This window comes from Epinephelus moara, chromosome 8 (genome assembly GCF_006386435.1).
Source record: "Epinephelus moara isolate mb chromosome 8, YSFRI_EMoa_1.0, whole genome shotgun sequence".
NCBI lineage: Eukaryota > Metazoa > Chordata > Actinopteri > Perciformes > Serranidae > Epinephelus > Epinephelus moara.
This window is the reverse complement of record NC_065513.1, coordinates 14,180,471-14,206,461: the sequence shown is the minus strand read 5'-3', so window position 1 is coordinate 14,206,461 and position 25,991 is coordinate 14,180,471. Positions and strand designations below refer to the sequence as shown.

The window sequence follows — 25,991 nt, the reverse complement described above, 5'->3', positions numbered from 1 at the left end:
TTCCGATGCTGCATAAAATAAAGATGGACCTGTGAAACGTTCTTAGAGCAATCCCGCAGGGTACCACCTTCACATCAGCACAGTAGCAGTGACATCCTGTGAAATAATACCATAAGTAAAACCATAAGACTAGATCTTTTTGGCCATCAGTCACATTGTCATGCAGAGGCAGCAGGTTGATCAGATTACAGCAGCCAGCCATTCCTTTCTGAGCGGCCAGTGGTGTTGTCTAATGCTGTCTCCCCGTCGTCCTCTCTCTCTCAGACAATGAGATCGTCTGCTTCCTGAAGGTCCAACTGGCAGAGGCCATCAACCTTCAGGATAAGAACCAGATGGCCCAGATCCAGGAGACCACGCGCTGTGTCAGCCGCTTCGACGCACGCACCTGCAGGAAGCTGCTGGCTGCCATTGCGGAGGATTACAGGTAACTGTGGAGATCTGGAGAGTCGATGCAAGCTCACTTAGAGCACCCATGGGTCTCTCATGTTGTTATCTTTACTTTGTTTACCACTACTCCTGTAGACAGCAGTACAGTGGCAATAATAGAACACAAATTTCTGTGTGTGTGTTTCCTGTAGAAAGCGGGCGCCATACATCGCTTATCTAACCAGGTGTCGTCAGGGCCTGCAGACCTCTCAGGCCCACCTGGAGAGGCTCCTCCAGAGGGTGCTGAGAGACAAGGAGGTAGCTAACCGCTACTTCACCACCGTCTGTGTCAGGCTCCTTCTTGAGCACATGGAGTCCAGGATGCTTGACTTCATCAAAGGTATCTCTACATTTTTTCATTCAGTGAAACAAAAATGTGGAAATGGACATGTTTGTCCGTCAGCTGGCAGGGAGGAGAGAGAATCCTGACCTCCCTGACATCCTATTTTCTGCTGCCTTTTCCATTTTATACAGTATTTACAATGCTTTTACCAATATCAAATCAAACAAGATATACATTAAAATATATGGGCAGTCCATCCCCAAACATGGGGAGGTTTGTTGTGTACCTTTTAAATTGACAATATGAAATCACTGCACATCTTGGTAGCCCCATTACTAGAGATGTGTTCCCTTTGTTGTATTATATTATAATCATGCCTGAACAACTGTAACTCTCTTTTTACCCGTTTAAACTATTGCTCAGTCTCACAATTGTATTTGTAGCCGGATTATTAACTAAATCTGGAAGAATTTGTCAACACAATTTTAGCATAACTGCTCTAGTTGCCCATTACATTTAGAATACATTTTGAATGTTTTATTAATCACCTACAAAGCCATCCATAGCCTAGCTCCAGCTTATATTTAAAAATGTTTAACCCTTTACAGTCCAGCCAGGCCCCAAAGATCAGCTGATCAAAACCTTGTAGCTGTTTCACCAACCAGACTAAAAGAAAGTTGACTGTGCAATTTTGGTTATGGTCTGTCAGCTCTGAAACAGACTTCCCCTTAGTGTGAGATCGGCAAACTCCGCTTTGAAATGCCACCTTAAAACTCTCTTTTGCAAGAAGGCCTAGATTTAACACTAGTTTTATTTTTCATTTAACTGTTATTACATATTTAAAGTGTGCTTGTTTTAGTGTCATAATGTTAGTATTTTGATATGGACTTCCCTATATTTTTGCACTTCATTTGATTTAAATCCAAAAAATTTGTTCTTTTATTGACATTCTATCTGGTTTATATGCAATCATGTCTTATATCTGCATCTTTCTATGTATCCATATTCATTATTATTTCTGTTACTTAAATTTTACCTGCTTTATATTAGCTTCTTTCCCTTATCCAAATTTTAATTATGTATGTATGACTTTACTTAAACCTTCATCAGCTGTTTAATATATGTGCTCTCATGTTCTTAATTTTTGTATGAAGGGCGTCTGCAAGTCCTTAAAAAGTCTTACACTGTCTTAAATTCAATGTTACAACAGTAAGGCTGTAAAGTCGTTAAATAGTCTAAAATTTGAATTTGTGAGGTCGTAACTACCACAAACATTTTATCTAACTTCATGTATCCCTTTTTGTATTTCTTTTAGTGAAAATGAGAGAAGCCTTTCTACATAAAAGTCCACATTTCTAATGAAATCTTTAAAAAAACTATAATACTGTCATTTTACTTTATACTTGGACTTACCTGTTGTCAAAATGTAGACTTAACTCTCTCTAATAACCAAATTCCTACATAACACTTACCTCTGCCCCAAACCACATATAGTACTTACCTGCAATACTTAAGTGTCTCAAAAAAGCATTAAATTTAATTGTCTGATACCTGTAGACACCCTGGTTTGTCATGCAAGGTGGTTTCCTCATTTTTAATTTTATTTTGCCATTCTGTAATCTGGAAAGCCCTTTGTGTTTAAGCATAAAAAGTGTGATATAAATGAAGTTAGTACTATTATTGTTATTATTATAATGGTTAACATCCAAATATATTTCCAAGTATTCGATATGCCTATAAGTCTGTACAAAGCATCACCTCCCAGCTCCACTTAACTCACCTAAAACAATCCTGTTGATGCACAGTCGAGGTTGCAGCTCCGTCCTGTGCTGGTGTTACATCTGTTGTTTCTCTGCTCCCCTCCAGCGTTCCAGGGGTGCACAGCAGCGGATGACAAGACAGCAGCAGTGGAGGATTTTCTGCGCTACTTGTACGGCGCCATGGCCCGTGATGCCATTTGGCAGTACGCTAGCGAGGACCAGCTGCAGGACGCCCAGATGGCTATCGAGCGCAGCGTTATGAACCGCATCTTCAAACTGGCCTTCTACCCCAACCAGGATGGAGATATTCTCAGAGACCAGTGAGTAGCTGGAATCACACCAGTAGCACACAGTTTCACTAGGCAGTATTCCAGTTTACCTCAGTTATGTTGTAAAGATTTTAACACTTAGAAAGAATGTTTTCGCATGCCTTGGCGTATGGACAAAGTTATCAAAGTGGTTTTGTCCTGGTGTGAAAATTCCTTACTTTTAATTAACTTAGAATGGGGCATTCCCTGTCTTCATACTGCCATCATGTTGTAGCAAAAATAATGTTGGTGAGGTCCATGTTATTGAGCAACTACATGTATGCAAATCATTTTAAGTGATGTCACATATTCAGAAAATGCTGTAAAGCTTTAATGTGTGCCAAAGCTTCTGTGTAAAGCATATACAGGAAGTATGATTCTATAAACCATGAAGGTTCATTTTATCAGCTAACAATTTCTATCAAGCCAGGGAGATTGATTTGTGAGTTTTCTTTTGAGGAGTTGAAGCCACTTAATCAATCACAGAAACCCAGATTGAGAGATGGATTCAAATATATTATTATTTAGCTGAACAGCTGCACAGATTGGACAGACTGTTGTCATACACTGAGTTGTTGTGTCTCTCACAGGCTTTTCCACGAACATATCCAGCGGCTCACAAAAGTTGTGACGGCCAATCATAAAGCTCTGCAAATCCCAGAGGTATCTTCTTTCTGACATTTTTTTCATCACTTGCACGCATTTGTGGTGAAGGAAGTCAGACTTGTTGGAACACGAAGCTTCAAAAGTGTTGATCATTGTTTGAGTTTTGTGTTTAACTTTCCTGGTTGCAGGTTTACCTGAAGGAGGCTCCCTGGCCCTCTGCACAGTCTGAGATCAGGACCATCAATGCATACAAGACACCACGAGACAAAGTCCAGTGTATACTGCGCATGTGTTCCACCATCATGAACCTCCTCAGTCTGGCCAATGAAGACTCTGTCCCTGGAGCGGATGACTTTGTCCCTGTGCTTGTCTTTGTCCTCATAAGGGTAAGCTGCTTCATATTTCCGCACTTTTTTGAACACACAGTAAGCTGTATTTTTAAACAAATTTTTCAGTATTGATCACTCGACTTGACTTGAAAATGAAGACTAAGAATGATAATTAGAAAATGATTCCCCAAATGACTGTAATGTAACTACAGGGCATCATAAAGACTGTTATCTGCTAACCTGTGTGGATATATTTTACATATTTACATATTTATGATTGTAATCCGCACGGCGTTGCGTGAGGTTCTTTCAGCGGCTAATGTGGGCCCATCCCTACATCTCCTCCCCTCCAGGCAAACCCGCCCTGCCTGCTGTCCACCGTTCAGTACATCAATAATTTCTATGCCAGCCGGCTGAGTGGGGAGGAGTGCTATTGGTGGATGCAGTTCACCGCGGCGGTGGAATTCATTAAGACCATCGACGATCGCAAGTGAAGCAGAACAGCCACCTGTATGGGCAGACTGCGGGGGAAGGAGCCGGGAGACTGGGAGACTTCCCAACCAACTGCTCCCTCTGCAGAGCTTATAAAACCTGGCCGTCAGCCTGCTCTTTATTTGTATAGCTTGTACATAGCCAGAGACGTTGAAAGAGTACAAAATATATATTACTGTATGTATGTGGACAAATCCAGGTTTAAGCCGTGTTGAGAAAAAAAAAAACGGCCTTGGGGGAAAAATTGGCAAGATGTTAACTCTGAACCTGATTTGGATTTTTTCCTTTTTGTCTCTTCAATCATGTTTCACGTTTGGGGTCTGTATTAGAAATTTTATATATACACACAATTACCAATATGACATTAAATCAACCTAAAAGATAATCCTATATAAAGGGACCAGACTTCCTTGATGTGATCACTGATCTTTTTATTCCCCCCTGAGTGAGAGGGAAGGGCTTCCAATTAAATTACAATATAATGTTCATTAAATGCACTGTAACGTTGGGGATTTACAGTGCGTGATACTTACTGACGGGATTTAGCGACTCATAAACACTTGGATCAGTTCACAATAACCATACGACTCATAAGGTAAGTGTATCAAACAAGTAGGGCAGCTTATTTCATGAATTGTTTACTTCATCTTATTCCCAAAAACATGTGTGTCAGTGACAATTTGGACGTAAGGGCCCACATATTTATATGAAATAAAAAGTGTATTTATTTCTGTAATTCTATTTAATGCTTTTGTTTATCTAATTTTAAAAGAATGCATATCATGCCCATTCAAGGCAAGTAGTGTAACTATAATGAACTTGCTAGAAAAGTTAGGAAGGCACCTTAGTGACGAGTAGGTGGGGATGCTGGTGGGTAACGATACAGGGTCAACTCATGCGCAGAGTAGCGGTGGCATTTATGGAAATATTGAAAATTGTGCCTTTGACGAGGGGCGCTCTGTACAGGTAGTTATTTTTGACTATTATTTTTTAACCCAGCATAGACATTATCCCCACCATACACCCCTCCACACACACACACACACTCCAGTGGGACGGCCGCGTCTCACTAGGAAACCTTTGTCCAGCCGTCGCTGCAGGAACGTGAGCATCTCCACATCACTGATTGTCACGGCTCAGTCCCTTTAATGCACTTGAGTTTGAACAAATATCCCCTTTGGTATTCTAGATCCTACCTCAGAGTTGAAAACCAATGAGCCTGATTACGACTGTCCTGCATTGGTTGACAACAGAGTACTGGATCATTATTTTGCACTGCTAAGAAATCATAAAACAGTGAGGGGAATGGAGGGAAGAGTCGGATATTGACCTGCTGTGATGCTCGTTTCGTTCACGTCACCCTTAATTAACACAAGCCTTTGTTAGCGAACAAAGACGTTTTAGTTTCTAATCTTATACCTGAGATGCCACATGTGTCCGCATGGGCCGACTAGTGAACTATTGGATATTAGCTCTCTACCTCCTCATAAGTTCAAGAAAGGGACTCGTGTTTATGTGCACTTCTTATTATTTTTTGTTCTCTCCCCAATTTGGCGTGCTGTGATATCCCAGTGTCATTGTATCTTTCCAAATATAGTCCAAGCATGTCTTTAATTATCCAGAAATGACTAAAACCCCTCTCCTCTCTTGAAATCCTCTGCTTCATTTTTGTGCACAGACGTGCCACGTGTATTATAGTTTTCGATAATCCATTACTTTTCACGGCGACTGTCCTGACAGCACAATACACAGTAGGATAGAAGAGCAAATAATCAACTCTATTGACTTGTTACTGACTTGCAGTTTATGCTAAAGTGGTTGGTGTAGTACGTGAGTGTGGTTTTTATCTAGTGAGTGCGTGTGAGACGATCGTGTGATTGGTTGACCCTCTGCCTCCTCTTGCATGAAGTCATTGAATGGTCTGTACATTCTCAATCATGATAAAACCGTAGAATAGGATTAGCATCTGCCTACAGGCCAGTAATTGAACCTGCAAGAGGATGCAAAGCTTCTTTTTGTGTCCGTGATACTTGCATATCAGAACTCGATGATTTATTTTGCACAAAACAGATGTGTTTTCCTGAGAAAATTGACAGGGAGCAGGGCATTTTTGAAATGTCATTACGTCTGGCCTTTGCAGTCATTTAACATTAACATATTGTGATTAGAATTACGTCGCAGTAGCCGGAGTTAAATGCCCGACTGTTGCTCTTTTTAGGTGCAACATCACAAATACATTTTTATATCCGCCTACAGTAGCACCAGATTCGTATGTGCAGTACACTTCCTCGCAGAGTCTCTGTAATCAATTTGATGAGAAAACCATGCACTGGAAAATCAAGTTGCAGGTTGCATCTATACTAATTAGGTTTATGTGATGTCACTTTAATTGGAAATACATACTGCACAAATCTGATGAAATTATTTGGACCTGGCTTATGTTTCAGCCGCTCGCAGCAGCTACAGATGACCCTGGCGGAGCAGTGATCAAAATGGCAGATTATTTCCACAAGTGTACATATGACTGTGATAGCAACTGTAACTTTAGCTCTGATTGTATGCAAACCACTGGGCAGTGGTGCCAAGCTAACGGACTGAAGAGTGTGTCTGTTCTTCAAAGCTTTACTGCTCTGCTCCCTGTGCAATTGAGTTGAAAAGCTGAGCAGAGAAAAAATAAAAAGAGAGTTTTACATCTTACATCTAATTTTACATTTAATTGTAAGCTTGCACAATTATGACATGCGGGGAAAGCCGGTTTGTCTTTACTGTGATTAATGCATTATGTAATTCTTTAAAAACAATAAAAGAAGCAGAAGTTTTTCCTTTTTTCCTTCTTCTTCTCTCTTGAGATACATTTCCACTGCAGCGGGAGAATGTCATACCTGCTGTACACAATAGTGTTTCATTATTCCGTGACTTCTTGGACAGTTGTAGGTATATCTGGCCGACAGTTCACACAATAGGAGAGATGGCGGGGAAATTTATGCGTGGAATATAATTGTTAGTGGGGGCAGTGGAGCAGCATCATCCAATCTAGCAGCCACAAATAGCAACCTCTCAGCAAACATTTCATTACTGCTGACAAGTGTACGGTGGATTGTAATTGGAGATATCCCCTCATCTAAAAGCCCTCCTTACTTCACCGATTGCCTCCTCTAATACTCATCTTTTTTTCATCATAAACTTCTTCGTGGGGTGCTTTGTGTCCCCTGATGATATCTCGCAATTGTTAATTTAAATTCAAATTTTGGTGTGTGAAGTTAATTAGTTGCATAAGCCATTGGCTAGATAGGCCAGATTTGGAGATTGGATCTTTTGACTATGTGGCACTTAGCTGATTTGAGATACAAGGAGGCTTGGTTTTGTTTTTGTCTTACGCTGCTCCACATGCTGCGTTATTATTGGCTCATACTTTCCTCACGAGTGAACTAGAGGCAACACGAAGCTGTGCGCAGACATCACACAGACGTGAGGTGTAACATTATTCCCAAATTAGACGAGGTATCGGTGCAGAGTTTGTTTTACAGGTGATGGCAGATGGATCAAGTGAAGAAGACTCATCTGAGTCTTATATCGATGTTGTTCGGTTGCTTGAAGACATAAACAGGCCTGAGGTCTCACCCAGATGGCTGTGGAGTGACAGATGATCAGTCCAGCGGGACTCGTGCATGACTTCACACGTTGGTCTGGTATTTCCTGGCTGAGGGGGAACAGTGACTGTATCATACAGCAGCTCAACATCGGACAAGATGGTATCATGAAATCACACATACTGACTTCCTGTAGGCCTTGTTATAGAGCTCCCACTAACTTTATACAGCAATGTGACTTTGGTGAACAGTAGATTTTACAGTAGAATAACAATTGCTGTTAACAATTGAAAAATAATCCATAGGCAAATTTAAAATTTGGCAACAGATCTGTAAAAGTGAAGTGGTCCAAGCATGACCTGAAGTACACCATTATATATCACGTGTAACATTATCTGGAATATTAATATTTTTGTTTTTCCAAAGTGTGTAGGTTTCATTTTTACTATGCAGGGGCGCCACACACATATGAATCAGGGTTTGGGGGTCCGCCACCAGAACATTTCTGAGCATTTCACATTTATTTGGTGAATTTTTCTGTATCAATTTATGGTATAAATGTCTTAAATCTTGTCAGAATAAAAGTCCACTGCTAATTTCTTTTTTTAATCTATTGTGGGGGACGAATGCACATGTTCTACATACAGAGAGGGACATGTCCCCCACGTACCCCCCTGATATCTACGCCCATGCAAGGAGGCATTAGGCTTTATGTATTTAAAGCAGGGATCCCGGATTCCATATAAACCATAAGACCATGCAGCTGCAGGAACAACATCAGCCCTGGTATCCTCAGTGACAGTACATGTACATGCTGCCCACTGTACATGTGTGTGTGTTTCACCCTCTGTGTCCTGCAGATGGCAGACGCACCATTCCCGACGACGGTATGTAGATCTGATCTGAGAGCGGCTCAGACAAAGAACACCACGGGGCACGACGGCTTGACATTTAAAACCAATGGGACTTGCTGTCTGGAACTGGATCTGTTTTGTTCATTGTGGACATTCGTCAAATAAAAAAATATTATTATTATTATTATCTAAATAGTAGCAGGACAGACATATAAAACACTTTAAGCCAAATGCACAGGCAAATAAGTCTAATACTTTTTATTACTTGCCTCTTTAAAATGGTATTTTAATGACGGCTCCGCGTGCTATTTTCTTATGATGTGAAAAGTATCATCACACAAGCGCGCGCCCTGTTTCCGCCCCTCGCGCACACGCTGCACGGCGCAGGTCCATATGTACATATCTCGTTGGGACTAATCTGCGGGCTGTGGCGGGAAATCTCCACAAAGGACAGAATAAACAACACAAGGCAGCAGCACGTCAATTAAATTAAGTGTGGGGGGGAGGAGGAGGGGGGGCAAATGAACAAAAATGTCAAATACACATATTAAAACTTAAATGAAATAGCCGCAAGGATGCAGGCAGAGGAGGAGATTAAAACTCAAAGGGATACCAAGTCTCTGTGCCCTGGGGTGGTGCTACTGTAAGAGATGCAAATAGTAAAAGTGGGCACCATTCTCTAATAATTTCAGCTTAAACTGCAAAGACAAAGGAGATTTGTGTCTTGTAACAAATAACAGCAAAGATCTGCTTCATTAGGAGGCTGCTATAGCGAGTCCAGTGACCCAAACATGTTATAGCATCATTCCAAAGGACAGATATGTGCGTTAGGCTTATTGCATCCCTTTGCACTTTTATTGTGGCGTTAAACCCGGTGGGTTCAGTCTAAAATAGGAGACGTAGTAATAAATGACATTCCCCGTGTTTTCCTTTACTGCTCACCACAAAGGATATCAATTAAGCAAAGGTGTCAGTTACAATGGTGCTTCTGAGGCTACCACTCCTTTCCTTATATTGTGCTTATATCATTAGAAAAAGAACAATTTCCACATGCACAGCTAATCACCTGTGAGAGAAAGAGTGGGTGGTGACATCAAATTGAACCGTGGAAATAGAACAGGAATTAGATGCACTTAGCCATCACATGTTAATGGCAGCAATCAACAGCCAATTACCCGGCGTACTTGAGTACCTTGACAAGTGCAGGTGTACCCTACAACTAACACAGGCCTCTTTCATGCATTTCCATAAATTCGACAGTAAACTCCCTCCCTGATTGAGCGCGCGTGTTTCATTGAGGTTGCAATTAAGCAATATTGTTAGGGATGTGTCAAGCGTGGATCGTAAGGGAAAAAAAAATCCCTCAAGGGCAACAATAACATGTATTTTACCTGCATGCATGTAAATCAATAAAGTTATTTGTTTATATTAAAATGACCTTTGTTATTGCCTTGAGAAATGCTCATATTGCATAATACTCATTTGCTGATTTGGACCTCTTTAAATCCATTTTCATAAATGTGTTGGCAGGCAGCATTTTTTTGTACAACTGGACAGTGCTGTGGTGTCACTGCCTGGCACAGCTCTCATTGTGAACATGATCTAGGCTGAAGATCTGCTGCTGATGCTGATGATCTCTGTCACTGGGGTGGATTTCAGGGCTCAGCTCTGACTGCTGCCCTGACAAGTCTAGGAAACACACACTCACACACACACACACACATGAATCAGATGAACACATCAGCCCTTGCGCACACTGTGAGGCCAGCGTCCCGGTATGACCCACTTTGATTATTCTGTCCTTAAGCAACAGGTGACGGGCTTCCCCGGATGTCATCTGTGTCGTTGGCCTCTGTTCAGAGGCAGCGTTCAGGACCCAGGGAGAGCTGGCTGGCAACATGCCCGATCTACAAGTGAGCTGTCCTATCATTGACATCAAGTAAGCCGAAGATGTCATGTCTTCATCTTGTGAGAGTTCAATCCCCCTTTCAGGATGGATCAAGCTCTCTGTCGCTGGAGAGAGGCTGTGCAGATAAGTGTAGCGGGTCATACTTCCTCCAGGGAATGTCTGGAAAATAACCCCTGGGATACAGGCTCGCTTAATAAAGGCTGCTTTATTGGGGATCATGAAGCAATAAATTGCACCAATGTGTTTGTGCACTGTGTATCCACTGGGTTTTAAATGCACAAATACCTAATCGAGAGTTGAGTGTATATCGCTGCACAAGTGGCTGCTTTTTCAGTACGTCCAGGCGCAGGAGTGTGTTTTGTATGAGCCCTGCATGGCCTGGTGTTCAGGCTACAGTCCATCTGGTGGACAGCACTGTATGCTGCAGCGGTGGCGAGCTCTGATGTCAGCAGCTGGTAGACGGACTCTACGCTGGAAAGGTTACCGAGATGTAGGGAAAAGATGTAAAACAGAATGTGTGGAGGGGTGTGTGATTTTAGAAACTGAAAATCTGAAACCAGTTTTTGAAAGAAAAACAATATTGTCATTGGAAACTCACTGCTGTAGTGATGAACATATGCAAATTAATTAAATTCTGTTTCTTTTTACTGGAAGTCAATAATCTTGGTTAAATAATAGAAAGCCGATGATTAACAGCGCAGTCGTCGCGTGAAGCAAACACATTTTATAATATTCAATATAATGCAATATGACCATTGACAGTCCATTAGCTTTTAAGAATGACCTGTTCTTTCCCTCCTCTTTCTTTCTCTTTTGTTTGCCCCGCAGCTACTTGACTTGTTCTACTTGACTCCTGAACCATTTTAATATCAGGCTGCCATGGGTTTCCTTCCTGTAAGCCAGTGTCTTCATATTTCTGTTTCTGCCCTCCCAGAATGAGAGATAAAAACCGGAGTGCTAAGCATGCTGTTGGTATACTCCACCAGTGTATATTAATAGAGTTAGTGACCTTGTTAGTGGCCCTTTTAAACACCGTGGAGAGTGTGCAAGGAGCGCAAATGGTGAGAAAATATTTTGGATACATTTGACTATGATATTTGTGTAAATATTAAAAATAAAATAAAAAAAAACACCAGTGTCCTGCTGATTAGGACAAAATGCAAAAATGTTTGATTTCCTAAAAAGAGAGCATTGATACACTGATACTTGGGTCCATAACATTTTACTTAAGATGCATTGACTTCAAGTTGCAAAGACATATAGTATAATGTCACTGTAGGTTGACACTGAAGCCCAAAAATCATAGGCATAGATTTCAGGGGGTCCCACGGGACACGCCCCCTAAATATTTAGAACATGTGCATTGTAAGAATGAAAGTAGCAGAGGGCTTTTATTTTGACAAAATCAAAGATGTTTACACCATAAATTGATGCAGCAGAGGCACACATAAATAAATAAAAAAATCATTTGTTTGCAGGAAATTAAGTTCCCCCCACACCCCTGTTTCATATGTGTCCCCTCCAGTCTTGAAACAAAACCTGCGCCCTTGATAACAGCACATTTTTGGACTGAATTTTATCTCCCCACATTGTTAGAAATATAAAATAATACAAAAATCAATACAATTCAACATGCCAGCTCAGTTTTGTTTAGTGCTAAATGCAACAGCTAGTTAACAGTTCATATTAATCACTTTTGAAATGACATCAATAAAGCAGCCCAACGGAAAAATGGCAATTAAGCATTTATTGGCCCAACGTGATCAGTGTTGTCAGAGGTCATGTGCAGACGTCAATGGCGGCGTGTGTGTGTGTGTGTGTGTGTGTGTGTTTGAATCTATGTGCAGTCTGTGTGCTTGTGCATGTTAAATCCGGCCCCAACTTTTTTCTTTATGACAAACGGCCTCTATAAAAGATGCAGCCTGTCTCGCTGCAGCAAACCTCTTATGCTCCGTCTCTCTGTCACCGGCACTTCATTGCTTACTCACAGAGGAGTCCACAATGCTATATATTAATTAAGGGTTTCAGAAACAATAATGGTGACAATAAAGACAGTCCTCTCTCTTTGTCCTCGGCGTTCTGCCGTCAGACGACATTAGGAGGCATTTGAGAGGAGATAGGGGAGGAGGAGGGGATGGAGGAGAGATAGAGCTCCTTCTCTCTGGAATGTAATCTCCCTGATGTTACATGGTGCAGCCTAAACTGATAAATTGCAGATTAAATGGCGGCCACACTCCACTTCACCCTACAGCCTACACCACACCCCCTTAGTTCCACACATTTTTGCTATTCACTGCCTTCTTGGCCTGTCAATTCTGCCTAATCGTGAGAGGCACTAAAACACCAGGTCTTGACAGAGCCAGATCAAGAATGATGAACATCTCTCAATGGCAAAAGACTCGTGCTCCTAACTCTACTAGAAGGCTCGCATCACTTATGCAGAAATCAGCGGCGTGCCAGCATCCAGGAATTATGCCTGCTGACAGGAGATGCATGAGGTACGCATTGTGCGGCTGGAGCAGCCTTGACAAGTTATAGTTAACTGCAGCAATGGCGACCCCGAACACAAAGGATACGGCAGCTTATTAATGGTGGAGCATCCATGTCAATAATCCCTGCTTTTGGGTTGTGTCCAGAGTCATGCATCTTGCCACTACAAGTGGCACACACACTTGGTTTTCACAGCACATATATACACACTCACACATACAGAGCACACATTTCCTCAGTGTGTATTCTCTCTCTCTCTCTTAAGCTTTCCTTTCCCATACAATGAATGGCACAGCAGCTGGAAGAAAATGAAAGGTGAATATAAATATCAATATATACACCTGTGTTTAATTATTTATCTGTTTTCTTTAAAAAAAAAAAAAAAACTGCCTGGGGAGGGTGCCCTCTCCCGACCTAATCCATAAGCATGAATACAAAGAAATAAGTCATTAAATTCCCAACCGCATGTTGCCGATGTCGTCTATGGAAATATTTGTAATGTATATTCTAATTTTTCTGAATAAATTAGGCAGAGATGCATTTCCATGTAAATTTATTCAAGGCGAAAGGAAGAGGAGTGTGGGGGGTGCGGTAAGATCTGCCAGATTATGCATAATTGTAGTATTGTAGCCCTCATTTCTACATCTAGCTCCGTATTGCGTGGTCATTAAATTCTAAAATAATGGCAACCTCACAGCTTCTCTGTCCTAATTGCCCCTTCCATACAATTGCCTTCTCAAGACAATGTGATGAAGTGTGCTGTAGGATGTGTTAATAAGATGGCATTTCTAACTGAGGAGGACAATGCTTTGGAGTTGCACTCTCAGTGTATACCAAGTGGAGTGACTTCACTCATTCACTGTCTTTCTTATTTGCTCACCTTTCTTCTTTTTTTGTTTTTTTTGACTGTGTGATGCCTTTGAGATGGCAAACAACTGAGCTCACAGTAGCCCTGACACATCAGGAGGAAACTAGGATTCCAGCTTGTCTCCACTCATTTCAATACGTGGAGAAATCAAAGAGGGGAAAAAGGCTCATTAATAAAAAGACGCGTCTCTAATCCACTCAGTGGTCGGGAGGAAATTTTTTTAATGAAATGCAACATGTTACCTAATTGCGCGGCTGCAGCAGGAGCACAGTATACATTTCAAAGGAAAATATGCATGAATTTCAAATGTAGTATCTCTCAATTGAGACCGGATGCGAGTGAGGGGAAGGGAAGGAGAGATCAATCTCTGTGATGATATGTGAAAAGGGCAAGCTCCTCGCCCAGCATGTACTTTTCCTCATTACCTTTCATTTGGCAACCGAGCATCTTCCATTTGATGCAAAATAAACAACTTGAATGCGGTGTGATGATATCTGGCCGTCTGTGGCCGCAGTGGAACCTGCGTGTCCTCATCTGTGCATATTTGTAAACACACATTTCAGACTGAAAGCTTAAGCTGCACTCGCATGATAGAAGGTTATTATAACGTGTTTAAAGTGTCCCCCTGTGGACATTTTGTCCACGCTGAGACTTGGTGGACTCATCACCAGCAGTTCTGTCTCTGCCGCAGCCCCTCACACACACACACACACATGCACACGCACACACGAAACACCCCAGAGTGCTCTCCTCCTCGTAGCCTAACCCACCTAAACATCCTCTCAGCTCCCTCTGACGTTTAGCCATGCTTCATCTCCACATCCTTAAAAGCAGAAATTAATGACAAGCACAAAGCTGCTCATTTATAATTGCTTCATTATACTGTTGTGTTCTCTTGACAATAATGGTGTTGCTGGTGTTTTTCTAATTATATGGCATTTTTTTTTGCTCGTTATCAAGGACTTCAGGTAATTGTGGAGAAAATAATGACTGCCTGCCTGCCTGCTTCCTCCGTCTCTCATGGATTGCACATCACAAACAGTCTCAGTGCAACCAAGAGCCTTATCAAGGAGGCTGTTGGAGTTGCCTTTTAAAGCCGACTCCATTTACACTGCTAGTCATCAGCGGCCCAGTGGCTCAAGCGTCTCTAATGAGCAACTTGTATTCAAGTGTTTAACTCAAGGTTTATGACAGATTACAATTAGCTATTTTTGGTCGTTGAATCACGGACTTTCTTACAAATTCGTATTTGTTCTCCTTGCTCGCCCTGCCAACACCTCTCTTAGTTTTAAAAATGAACGGGACAACTCGTAAAAAATGATGAGGCTTATTAGGCTATTTAAACCACAAATGAATAATGTGGAGCTAAAAAAAAACATGCATCAAACCCCATTTCTATAAGTCTCATATAAGAAGTCTCCAGTGTGATTTGCAACAGTGACGATAACATCACTAATAATGCTGTCTGTGTGGTGTGATTTCATTCAACTGTGTGGAGATTAGTGATTTGCATTTAATACCCGGTGTGCTCTGCTGTTTCTTTTTCATGCAACATTGCCGGATATGGATGATGACATTATAATAATTAAAGAACATTATGGACAGAGGGCGCTTCGCTATTTGCTACCGTGCGTAATGGCGGCCAACACTGTTATTTCTATTTGAAGAATGCATCCATGTGTGAAATAATAATACTCCCTCCAGGAATACCATTGTCATATTTTATTTGTCAGTATAAAAAGATGAAACAGAAAAACATAATAAAAAATGAACTCTCACTCTTCATTTCCATCCTTCTCCCTTTTTTTTTTTTAATTCTTTTTTTTTTTTTTTTTTTTCTGCTGTTGCAGCATCCAGCACCATTGCTGTCTGAAAACCTCAGAGGCGGACTTAATTAGTTGCTAAGAGAAAGCTGCCAGTGGTGGGGAGCTAAGAGAGTGGGGCAGATTTTAGTTTGCTCTGAACTTTGCTAATTATCAGGTAGGATGTAATTTCCTCCGCTCCCAAGAGGCGCCCAGCAGAGAGCTGCACCAACTAAAAGGAGAGAAACAAGGCTCAGCCCAGAAAAAGTATGAAATATTGACTGTTCTGAACAAATCCTTTTGTTACTATTTCTTCTTCCAGATCACTGAGAGTTATTTTTTTCCCTGCCGTTTCTGGAGGTGTGATTATAGTCTAATGCCGTGACACATCACGAACAGTACCTGAGAGGGTGTGGGAGAGAACGTTTGCACAAAGTAGTGATCATGGACAGGTGGAGACAGGATGTAGTGTGGCTCCGAATGGGGAAGGCAGGCACAGGGCGTATATCATTTATATCCAGCAATGTCTGAGCAGTGACAGGGACTGTGTTTAGCAGGTTCCTATCCCACATGCATCACATTATGATTCTGAAGTGCCTCAGACGAAAGAGGAGGTTGAATTGCCGTTGACCTGAGTGAGCTAAAATGACATAGATTCAGACAAATAGAGCACTGAGCTAAGCAGCAAAACAAGATGGATGTCTAGTGGCAGCACATCTGCACAGGCTCCCTCTCTCTCGCTGTGTGTGCATGTGTGTGTGTGTGTGTGTGTGTGTGTTTGGTGAGCCCAAACTTTTGACATTTTCCCCAGACACACCACATCTAAAGCCGCCTGGATGCTCGCTTAATAAGGCTCGCAAACATGCAACTTAAAACTCCACGAATTACGCAATTTCTTGATTCGCAAACACACATTTCTTTTTAATGTTGCCATGACTCAGAGGAGATCCTTTAACTGCGCGGCTCTGACATTAAATCTGAGGACTATTCAGAGAGATCTCTCTGTGTTCTAAAATGTCAATGTGAAGTTTTCAGAGCAGCTTTTACAAGCTTCCCAGTTTAAATCTTGGCAGACTCTTCTGTGTGTGAGTGTATCACCATGGTTGCGGCGTCTAATATGCACGCCCCAGTGCATTGAGAAAAGAGAGTACTTCTTCCTCACTTGGTTTAATTGTCCCTCAGAGACCTGTGGAATTGGAATCTAAGTGGAATACCAGTCTCTTTCTCCAGCCTCACCCCCTCAACACCGCCACCCCCACACCCTCTTTCTCTTCCTCTCTCTGGGGTTGGAGCCGGCATTCGGAGACTCTTGATTTGGGCCTGTCTTTATTTCATCACAGGCATCTTCTCAGCTTGCTCCTCGCCGTGGTGCTTGAGCGCCACAGCGTTAAGCTTTATTAACCCCCCTAAGCAAGAAGTACCTAAGGGAGGTCAGACACTGGTCGTTAAAAATCTATTGTGACTTGTCTGAAAAATGAATAAATGAGCACATTATTTCCCCCCGTTCCGCAGCCCCGGTACGCTGTTTGTCTAATCAAGTGCGGGAGCAGGCAAAGTCAACCAGGGTTGACATGCACATTTTATTTAAGTTTTTGTCTGTCAGAGGAGTTTAAATGTGTAATGAACAAAGGAGTGGTGATTTGAAATATAATCCCATTACACTGATGAAATTACAAAGACGGCGAGAGTTCACAAATCATGCTCATTGTTTTCTATCATGAGCGATGCCCCTGTTGAGGTTGTGGCGCGAGGAGGAAGGGCAGACTGTGAATGAATAGTGACAGCACTGTAAGGGGATTGGGAGTGCAGCATGGCCCGGCCTCGGTGCACCTCCTCCCCGTGCTGGGAGATGCTGAAGGGCTTTTGCCTCTGCCGTGGCTCAGGATGAACCCATTAGAATGGGCCCAGCACAGAATTAGAGCACCAAAAGAGTTGTGTCTTGGTCAGAGTAGAGGTGGCCAAAAGTCGTGCTGACAAATTTAAATAGCTCTGAAGTAGTACAGATTTTTAAAAACATTTTCAAAGCTTCAGCAACTGAGCAACATTAACGTGCCATGCAATGAAGTCACATTTTGTTTTTGTGAATGAAAGTTCAGATGTAAACTCTATTGCCAAGATTTACATCTCCACTTATGTTACCTTCAAGCAACTTTGAAGATGGACAACATCAACAAACGGCGATCGAACTGTTCCTTTCTCTAGTCCAGCATGTGAGATTTTGTCTTAAGGATTAATATAGCTGTGTGTGCAGAAGCTGCAGAAGTCCTTTGATGTCTGCCTTTGATAAGGAGGGTGCTAACAGTTAGGCCCATGGCTTAGAAAAAGTTGCATCTAACTCTAGGAAGGGAAAAAAAAATATTAGAGAAACTTCTGTTTTAGTTTTCCACAGCTTTAATTGGAAGCCTCACATGCCCCTTAAACAACATCATCTGAAGCTAATAAGACTTAAAAAAGTACATCTGGCTCTAAAATGCTTACCATTTTTAACACTAATGAACTGAGGCGTGCAGTAGAGATCGCCAAACTGCGGGGAGATGTACAGTATATTCTGGAGAATTCCCCTGCTGCACAGGAGCTCATAAAACACATCTGAAGACAGGAACTTGTATCTGGTTATTCGTGTTTAATTGGAGGCGCTGAGTGATGCAAACTAGGTTTTAATGCCCTCCCCTGCTGCCCGACTACAAGTAGCATCAGTGTAGCCACCCCTCCTTTTCCATCTATCCTCGCAGAGATGACCAAACACACTGCTAACAACGTCTGAAACACACTCTTACAAACTCCCTCCTAAATGCAGTGACACTGCGTGCAGATATTAGACGCTAAATGCATCTAAATGCCACAGTTTTGTTTTATTTCCTGGTGTGTGAAGAAGTGCAAAAGTATTTGTGACAATCCTGCCAAAGATACGGCGCTATGACTCGTGTGGGAACTTTATTAAATCATGTTTGTTTCAGATTAATTTTGGTTTCTAATTACTGGCCCATATTAAAGTGCTGGTTTATAATGTGATACTTACGCCATCAGTCCCCAGGAAGTAGAGTCTTGGCTGCCCTCTAAAGCTTGTGACGGGTGAAAAAGCAACATGTAAAGTGAGAAAGCTGGGTGTCATGCGTGTGATGTATTAAATCGAGACCCAATCGCGTTGACAATTACATCATTCAAAGCAGAACGACAGGGAGGCTCCGCTAAACCTTCCGACTGTAGGGGCCATTTGATATTAATTTTCTTTAACTGTCACATGTGTTCTCCGGCGAGCTTTGTCGAATGTCCGGTTTTTGTTAAACGCCTGACACAACGTTCTGTCTCACGCTATTACGTTCTCTTCCAGGCTTTGATCTTCTCCATGTACAATATAATAGCTCATCCTGTAAACATGAGAACAGATTGAATAAAGAATACTTTGCTTTCCCTTGGCCCTGGAAAACAGTTCTGTCATGTGCTGTCCACGCTCATCTCAGCTCTGGGCTGGCTGTGGCGCCTTTATTCAATGTGACAGAGGAGAGCTGGGGACTCTTTCTCCTGGCACCCCGGTACGCGCCACACTGACACTCTCCTCTGAAGTGCCACATTAATTCTAATAAAGCGCTGCCTTACCAGGGCCCGTGAAGACCAGGGCTGTTGGGGGGGGGGCAGACGCTCGTATAAATACCAGGCTTAATGAAGGGAGGCAGTGGTGGCGCAGGTGGTGTGGCAGTGCAGGTGGCACCTCTCGCCCCCAGGCTCCTGGGTGAGTCCGCTGCCACTGCCACTCCAGGGGGCACAGCAGCAGAGATTGCATTTTAATTACCAGGTACACCTTGTCCTCCTGATGGGTCACCGCCTTGGTGGGAGTGAGTGTGCAGACGTGCCTGTTTTTAGACCTGCTTTATCTCTACCTGCATGTTTACAATGAGATACTCCCCTAAACGTTGTAACGTAATGCTCCAGCGCGAATAGGGATCTTATTGTTCATGCTTGGCCTGTCACCGCTCAACATAACTAATTCTGTATATGGGAGAGACCGGCATCCTCCCTGAATTATGTGCACCTCTCTCCCTGTGGGGAGGTATCCATCCAGCCCCAGTCATGGCTAACCCTCCCCTTGAGGAGCTCTATCCACAGGGAGGTCCACACCTGTTTCCTCCTCCCCTCCCTCCTCACTCTGGAAAAATCATCTCTCTCTTTCTTCCAGTGGTAACTCAAAACTGTTGACATTTCAAATGCTCCTTTAGTTGGTGTTTGGCGTTTTGTGCAAGTGGTGCACCTGGGTGAGAAATGGATCATCGTTTCACTGCGCCCATCCCCTCCTTGCATTGAGACCATGTACAGATGGGTGATGAGAGGGCTTGGATTGTAAGGGGGGGTTGTATGTCCAGGACATGTGAAGACACCACCCCACCACCACCACCACCATCACCACCACCACCACCACCCCCCGCTCTCTCTGGGGATGCTTCTGTCAGCACACACCAGCACTCAGCAGCACAGATGTTGTTGCATTGTCTGGAGCACCAAAGCCTGGATCAGCCCAACTGGGAGCTTCTACTCATTAGCTATTGTCTCTGTGTGTCTGACTAGGCCTTTGATGAATGCAGCAGTTAGCCGAAGATCAGACACCAGACAGAGAGAACAGAAAACAAACCATCTATCCCTCTGAAAGATGTAGTTCAAAAGATAATACCCCACTATGTTCAACATCTTCAAATGACCATTTCGCGTTTATTTCACATTCAAATTCATACACTAGTTTTTCCATAAATGCAAACCATAGTTGAGGTAGATCTTCTCCTTGATCGTACAGTTTGTCTTTGCGCTTTTTCTGCACTCAGCAAACATACTGTATCATCTTAAGCTTTGTGTTTACCATAAAGAGCATGGGCTCTAAGCTCCGGAAAATAAAAGGGCACCATGTCTGCCACTTGGAAACTCTGCTTCCCTCTTTGCTTACTCACCCAGAGAAAGGCCATGCTATTATTTATTTAATTCCCCCTCCTTCTCTTCTTCTCTCTTCCCCTGCATGCATGCACCCACCCAGCCAGCCAGCCGGGCTATGAACACATTGCGGGGCCTGAGGGCAGTACTGTGGACAACCTGCGCTGTGTTCACATGGCTGAGCAGAGAGCGAGTGAGGAAGACTGGCACGCTGAAACCAAACAGGTGTATGATTCAGAGGCGTGAGCTGTGAAGGGTGAATTTTTTATACAAGTCAATGTTGCTTTTTGAGCAAACAGCGGCTTGGAGCTGTCCCAGGAAACATTTACACGCATTGTGACTTTTTCCTCTCGTAAGCCAGCCTGCGCTTCTATTGTTTCATGGCAAGCTTATCAAAGGCTGTGAGGAGTTTAGCATTCCCTGTCTTATTTTGTTATCATGCTAGGATTAAAAGTAAATACTGGCTTAAATCACATTCATTAACATGACAAGTAAAATACAAATCATACGTGGTCAGTGGTGAACTGTTTTAAAACAGTGATGTCTGTGGATTTTCTTTCGATGAGTTCTCACTTTGTGTAGGTGGGCCTCTTTATTTAGCTTCAGACAATATCGCTGCTCTTGTCACAGTTCTATTTATCTATTTTGTGCTGACAATAAGACATCACTTCCTGTGCATCAGTGTTTTATTTTTTGGAAAGATTCAGTCAGCACTGAATACTGGAGGATTTCAATTTCAAAATGTCACAGATTACAAGCATGTATCAAATGATTTTCAACCTGGATATTAGTGTCTGTGTTTCTGCAGTTTTGTCAAATGTTGCCGATCGCTCCGAAAAAACACATTTTCCCAGTTACTCTGCTGTGGAGCTCTATATGTGCAACACAGCACAGTAGTTTTGCAAGGGCCCAGCTCAACAATACTGTCAATACTGCTGGATCCAAACATCACAGCGTGAGAGTCATGATACTAGATCATGAATGTATAAAGAGAACTGTATACAGTGTAACAGGCGGGGCCCTGTCCATTTCTATGATAGTTCAACTTCCAGGTATAAAGTTACATGCAATAGCATTTCCCTTAATCCCGCCTCCGAACCGCTTGGTCTCAGGCTCACTCACAGGAATCACAGTAGGAAAATAACTCTGGATTCGGCTCTTAGTGAAATTTATACCTTTTAGGGCATCATTATTTAAATAAAGGCTATTTAAGTGTTCATACTGAGAAGGTGATGTACCTAAAAAAATTATTACAGATGTGTCTTTTATAATGTAAGTCTATGGGAAAAAGGATTTTTGGGCCAGCTAGCATCATGTAATGGACCCAAAAGTTATAATTACACGATCTACTATGTCAAATTACCTTCAAAGCTCTGTTCCTGGGGGCTTGTGGTGGATGCTCTGGAATCTTTGCCATACTGTAAAGACGACAGTGGAGAGTGCATATGTCACCACTTACTGAACAATTATCAAACAACATTTCAGTCTACATGTTAGCATTGCTCATGCAATTCCTTTTTTAACGTAGTGACTGCAAGTTTTAAATACAGGGTTATAGGCCTCACATCTTGTGTTCCCTGAAACAGGTGTGGCGTCCTGTTTTACACAGGAAAAGCAGAGTCAGGAGACGTTAGCTGTGTTCGTTCAGCAGGCCGCTCTCTGTCTTTATTAACAAAATGTATCTCTTTTCTCTTCTCTTTGTTTCAGTCTTTGTTCAGTTCACAAAACTTTGTATTCCACTTCCCAATATTCCTTCATATTCACAATATCACACTTTAGCGTTTACATTAACACACATAGATCGATAAAGTAAACCACTCAACAAACATAACTGCTTATGAATGTTCAAATCTGCCTTTACACATAAATATCTGTTACCAAATACAGCTCTAAAGTGCACTATAATTCACATTCAGTTACCGCTTCATACCAGTACCATTCAAATTGTATCTTACCATGACCTGAATGAATGATTATAAACATTCAAATAACTTTCCACAAACCATTAACTTTGCTCGTTTAACCATACTATTTACCATATTACTTCACTTAAACAACTGTAGTAACATACACATGTCGAGGAGCTTCAGTGGCAAAAGAGAACAATACCTTGTTACACTGTTCACAGAGGAGCTAGCATAACTTGTCATTGCAGTGGGCTGGAAACTTTTACGTTTTTAACTCGACCAAAACTATTATTTTTCACACCAAACTTCATCAAAACGAAACAAGAAAGAATTTAAGAGTCCTTAGGTGTGTTTTGTGACGGTAAAACACACATTACTAACCTGTTTTACACAAAAAGCAGAGACAGGAGACGTCAGCTGTGTTCAGTCAGCAGGCCTTTCTCTGGCTGAGGTACGGAAGCCTCCCGCAGCCTAACTACAACTAGCGCTCAGCTGGGTCGATACTCCCCCTGGTGTCGCCAGTAAGCAACTGCACCTTCAATAGAGCTACTTCAAAACAATTGTAAAAACATGTTCACGTGGTCTCTTCTCAATAAATACATCAAACAACTTTACAGTTGTGATCATACATTTATAGGTATCACAACAGCACAAAGTTTATGAGCAGATTATGTGTTAATGTATTAACATATGTACAACAGATGATTTATACGATGCAGGAACTGTTGGTTACTGTTTGTAAACAGAACATTCAAACTTGGTTCACCCTGCACTGCTTATTCACTGTAAGCAACTGCTGTTGTTGGAGCGTTACATTTGTCGCAATGGAAAAGCTAATAGGCCTACTTAAGCAAGCTAACTAAGCTAACTGCCAACGCCTACCATTCCCAAGGCCCAATGCTCTTCATCCATCCATCTCCTTCAATGCTCGTGAGTGAAAGTGAAAGCCTATCCCAGATTCACTCTCATTTTGGAACTTGCTGCTACAGTATTATCTTTTTATGAAGTCCTGACCTCACCTGCACGCTGTTATTGGCTGGGAACTACACGCCAATAAATGTCCCAAAAAAAGAAAATAAGATAATACAGTCAGAGGACAGAGCAGATAAATACACCGCCACACATGTCTATTGGTTCATACATGATACAGAGGGATTACTTCTGTATGAGTCTATAGAACCTGGTCTCGCTCTGAAGTTGTCAAAATCCGGCGCTTGGTCAGTGATTTCTGGCGTCAGGCACCAACGTGGCCAGTCACTGTTTTAATTTAACTGGGAAAATGCGGCGGGTGAACAACATAAGTTAAAGAGGCGAAAGTCCGTCTTGAGCAGGCAAGTGGATCAGTGGATTGGTGCAACAACCACCAACTTTCACCCGGGAGGCCAGTGTTTGCTTTTCTCTTGTTTCCTAAACCCAAACGTGTAAGTGTGAGCTAAACGTAACCATGTGCATTTGTTGTTGAAGGGAAAAAAAACGTCAGGTGTTGTACTGACGTAGTGCATTTATTTTGAAAGAAACTAACGCTCAAAAAATGTATCCAATGATTTACAGACATTGCTTTCACCAGAATGTCAATGGAAAAAATTCTTTTGGGGCTGGCAGGCATCATGTGACGATGTTATTACACTATATAAATGCTCACAATGGCGTAGGCCACATTCGTAGGCTACAGCGTAGGCTCTGCATAGAACTGACGCACAAGTATAAATCTCGCTTTAATAGGTGTCTATTAACAGATTTTAACCGACATCCTTCAGCCAATCAGAATCAAGTTTTCACCCAGACCTTTGTATAAAAGTGGGTAATACTTAACTCATTTGAATTCTTGCTCTTCCAAATAAGCTACATTTTAGCTAACCTGGGGGATTATTTATAACCGTAAAAACTAAGAACATAAGAACCAGGTTGCATGAAAGCGCAATTTTCCTTTTACGGTAACGTAAGCATACAGAAGTAGCCTATGTTTAGGTTTCATGTAGAGAGCCATTGAACTGAGTGTTACTGAGTGAAACATGTATTTGAGTCTTAAGGAGTGGTTTTCAGAGCAGCAGCAGTGAACTGGAGCTACATAAGTGGAATTATTTAACAGCAGTTAATGCAGTTTTTTTTTTTACTGTACCTAATTTATAATCCATGACAATCAAAGAAAGTTATAGAGTTACATTCCCTCATCCCTTTATTCACTGCACTTCTGCAAAAAGATTTGACCTGCAAACTGTGAAAGCGCAGTGTTTAATAATGTGGTTTAACAAGAAATCAACAGACCTCTCCACACTTTGGAATACAGAAATGACACAATGCCCCGGAGGAGTCACTAAGGAAGCAAACATAAATCTCTGCGCAGTCAGTCCTTGAAGGCTAGACCTTGGGGTTAAGATAAGAGACCATGTTAGTGGTTATTAAGTGAAAGTTTCCAATCGATAGCCAGAGAGACGTAATCAGGGAGGGTTTAATTGCAGAGGGGAAGACATCTATTCACGTTATTGCAGCAGCTGTCCAGAAAAGCTTAATTTTTTGCCCCAGAGTCTCCCTCCCACCATCTGACTCCAACTGACCTCCTGAAAGGCTACTGCTCGCACTGCGTAGAGGTGTCAGACATTCAGTGATATCACTCCAGGTTTGTCACATTTGGATGACTCATCTCTCTACAGTACCATGGCTTATTACTGTCATCAATGCATTGTAAAAAATGAAAAATTAAAGGCCGTCAGTCTAAATCATTACCATTAACCACATACATAAATATTTATTTTGTATTTGATATATGACATTATACAGTCTGCATTTTCTTTCATCCAAATAACACAAGAAAATAATTATTTTTCTTTTCATTGCCACTAAAGAGTCTAGTGAGCATGGAGCAAAGTTTATCAGCCTCCCACAAGGAAAAGGAAAACTTATAAATGCAACTCCTTTTTTTACGACTCTGAATTCTCTAAAGCATTAACCTTTAAAAATTAGATTTACATCTGCATTTGTCAACCTCCACCGGTTAAACCTGGCAATAAACACCTTAGAGACGCCAAACATCTCCCATGACCTCAGAAAATATTTGACTGTTGTTATATATCAACCATCAATTACCACTCATGCAAAATGAGTCACTGAATACAACAGCTATGCCTTTGCTACACACTGTCCAGTACATCAGCAAAAGGAAATAAAGTACTATAATATAGCACAAACAGAAATTTCCTTGTGTTTTTTGCTAATAGGGCTCCACTCAATAAGGTGCTTAAATGTAAGGATTCAGCATTACAGACAAATTGGATTCTCACAAAGAAAATTGGACGCATTATTCAGTGCAGTGGTTGTCTCCTTTCTTATTTAAAGAGACTCTGCTACATTATGTTGCATGATCATAATAAGCATGGAAAACCCATTCATTTCTACACCAGTCCCCTTCATTTCTGGCTCCATGTGCTGCTTGATCACCAAAATCCAAAGGCGACT

At 41.9% G+C, this 25,991-nt stretch overlaps 1 protein-coding gene and 1 long non-coding RNA gene across 6 annotated transcripts in view; one reads left to right on the top strand and one right to left on the bottom strand.

The window, feature by feature from the left end:
* gapvd1 (GTPase activating protein and VPS9 domains 1) overlaps nucleotides 1-4,708 on the top strand; it is a 35,456-nt gene extending 30,748 nt beyond the window's left edge. For all 4 annotated transcript variants that reach the window (XM_050050540.1, XM_050050539.1, XM_050050538.1 and 1 more), the window contains 6 exons: nucleotides 265-424; nucleotides 579-766; nucleotides 2,576-2,789; nucleotides 3,368-3,440; nucleotides 3,572-3,769; nucleotides 4,066-4,708. In XM_050050540.1, coding sequence (XP_049906497.1) covers nucleotides 265-424; nucleotides 579-766; nucleotides 2,576-2,789; nucleotides 3,368-3,440; nucleotides 3,572-3,769; nucleotides 4,066-4,206 — 974 coding nt within the window. In that variant the 3' untranslated portion in view covers nucleotides 4,207-4,708. The remainder of the gene's footprint in view (nucleotides 1-264; nucleotides 425-578; nucleotides 767-2,575; nucleotides 2,790-3,367; nucleotides 3,441-3,571; nucleotides 3,770-4,065) is intronic.
* LOC126394016 (uncharacterized) lies at nucleotides 4,421-22,993 on the bottom strand. 2 transcript variants are annotated; one of them, XR_007570325.1, is made up of 3 exons: nucleotides 22,920-22,993; nucleotides 21,995-22,049; nucleotides 4,421-7,904 (listed from the first exon to the last, which is right to left on the bottom strand). It is a non-coding gene; the product is annotated as an uncharacterized LOC126394016 (long non-coding RNA). The 2 variants fall into 2 exon arrangements; XR_007570326.1 differs by lacking the exon at nucleotides 4,421-7,904 and adding an exon at nucleotides 20,518-20,842 and having other exon boundaries at nucleotides 22,920-22,981.
* Nucleotides 22,994-25,991: the final 2,998 nt, after the last annotated feature.